The sequence below is a fragment of the Dipodomys ordii genome, unplaced genomic scaffold (genome assembly GCF_000151885.1).
Source record: "Dipodomys ordii isolate 6190 unplaced genomic scaffold, Dord_2.0 Scaffold14838, whole genome shotgun sequence".
NCBI lineage: Eukaryota > Metazoa > Chordata > Mammalia > Rodentia > Heteromyidae > Dipodomys > Dipodomys ordii.
In genome coordinates this window covers 1-2,205 of record NW_012282050.1, presented here as the reverse complement: position 1 = coordinate 2,205, position 2,205 = coordinate 1, and the positions used below count along the sequence as shown (strand labels likewise).

Genomic DNA, 2,205 nt, shown 5'->3' with positions numbered 1-2,205 from the left:
CACGCTGTGCTCACCCTGCAGCCACCCCTGGCCTTCCCACGTGGCAGCGTGCAGGGATGAGGCTGTCCTCACCAACCTCAAATGGCCCAGCAGCACTGGGTAATGAGAGCAGAGCCTTCCGCTCTCCCCTCTCCCCGCCACTCCCCTCCCCAGCCCCGCCTAAGCAGCACCAGGGCTGTGCAGGGCTGCTGGCCAATCCTGGTTCCCCAGATTCTTGGCTGCAGGACATATCACAGTTCTTATCTGAACTTCTGCCAAGAGTGCACTGGCCTTCTGAGGGTGGACGAGAACAGTGTTTTCCTAATAGCATGTTCTTTGTGCTAAATAACACCTCAAAACAGAGGCCAGACCCTCAGCCACAGACAGGACACTGAGGTCACTTGCCTGGGGCACAGAGAGAGGAAGGGGCATGGTGGAGGTCAGAGTTAGGTCATGAGGTCCCACAGCCCTCAGGCCTTCCCTGGCCCACCTAGCTGTCCATCCTGGACACATGCCCAGGTGGTCAGCCCTGGCCACCAAAGTGAGCTAAGTTCACCACACAGGGTGTCACGCCTACCTGGCCGCAGGTGAAGGGTCACATGCTGTGGGGACAGCTGTGTGCTGCCCCTCTGTGGGTCTTTCTGGGGCATGGCGAAGCTCCGGGGGTCCAGGATGTTGTCCGCCTCACAGCCCTTCTTCTGCAGCTGCTCCCGGGTGTCACAGCGGGTGGAGTCAGGCTCCCCTTGGTCTGTGAAGTTCTGGGGGGGGGGGCGGCTGACTCAGGGGAGGCTGTAGGACCAGCTGTGCCCTTGTCTGTGCTCAGACTTGGGGAGAGAACCCCCTGGGGGGGTTCAGTGGCCAGGGAAGACCTCAGCCTCCCAGACAGCTTCCCCGGGAGCCCAGGCAGACGGGAGTCAGACCACAGGCCCTCCTCCCACCCCTGGCCACTGTGCCAGGCAGCTGGAGGGGCTCCGGCCCATGGGCTGATCCTTGAGGGCAGCCTGGGAGACCCAGCACTCATCACCAGCACTGTCCCGTGGGGAGGGCCTGTGTCCTGGGAGCTGCCCACCAAGGGGACATGTGCTCATTCTCTCCAGCAGTGTGACCGCCCTGGGACCCCCAGGAACCCTGGGACAGGAGATGACCAGAACTCAGGGCCAAGCGTCTTACCAGCTTCTGGCACCAGGCACAGCCAGGCCCCAGCTGGATACAATCCTGGCAGGAGTTGACCTTGTACTTGGTGCATTCCTGGGACAGGGCTGAGGAGACAGGCTGGGTGAGTGGCTCCTGCCCTCCCTGACCACCCTCAGGGCAAGAAGGGGGGGAGGAGTGGGAGCAGGCGCAGGAGGAGGAGGAGGCAGAGAGGGGAAGAGAATCAGAGGAGAAGGGGAGGAGGGGAGGAGGGGAGGAGGAACAGGAGGAGTGAGAAGCAGAGAGGGGAGAAAAGAGAATCAGAAGAGGAGGAGGAACAAGAGGATGAGGAGAATGAAAAGGAGGAAGAAGAGGAGGAGGAGACTTATGAGAGAAAGAGGAAGGGGAGGGGGAGGAGAAAGAAGGGCAGTGAGAAGAGGAAGACAAGGGGAGGGGAAGAAGGGGGAGGAAGAGGGAGGAGGAGGCCTGGGAAGGGACTTCAGGTCACTGCACACAGCTATGAGGGACACGCAGGACTAAGTACCCCCTGATATGTGGGGGACAGAGGCCACATGGGGGACCTGCTCTGCAGGAATGGTCTTTTTTCAGCCCCCAGGGCTTGTACCAGGAAGATGGAAGTGCCCTGGAGTCCTGACCCTGACCCACCCATGGAGCTGGTGCCCCCCACACACACACTGAGGTCCTGACCCGGGACCCACCCACAGGGCTGGTGCCCCCCCCACACCTTGATCCTGACCCTGACCCACCCATGGAGCTGGTCCCCCCCCACACACACACTGAGGTCCTGACCCAGGACCCACCCACAGGGCTGGTGCCCCCCCCCACACCTTGATCCTGACCCAGGACCCACCCAAGGAGCTGGTGCCCACACACACACCTTGATCCTGACCCAGGACCCACCCACGGAGCTGGTGCCCCCCACACACCATGATCCTGACCCGGGACCCACCCACGGGGCTAGTGCCCCCCACATACACACTGAGGTCCTGACCCGGGACCCACCCACGGAGCTGGTGCCCCCCACATACACACTGAGGTCCTGACCTGGGACCCACCCACGGAGCTGGTGCCCCC

The 2,205-nt window shown here is 62.5% G+C and overlaps 1 protein-coding gene across 1 annotated transcript; it reads right to left on the bottom strand.

The window, feature by feature from the left end:
• Positions 1-556: 556 nt before the first annotated feature.
• On the bottom strand, positions 557-1,284 carry LOC106002606 (integrin beta-2-like; the record flags this gene model as incomplete). Its single annotated transcript, XM_013037458.1, has 2 exons — positions 557-737; positions 1,150-1,284. Coding segments are annotated over 2 exons (316 nt in total), but the record flags the coding sequence as incomplete, so codon positions are not given.
• Positions 1,285-2,205: the final 921 nt, after the last annotated feature.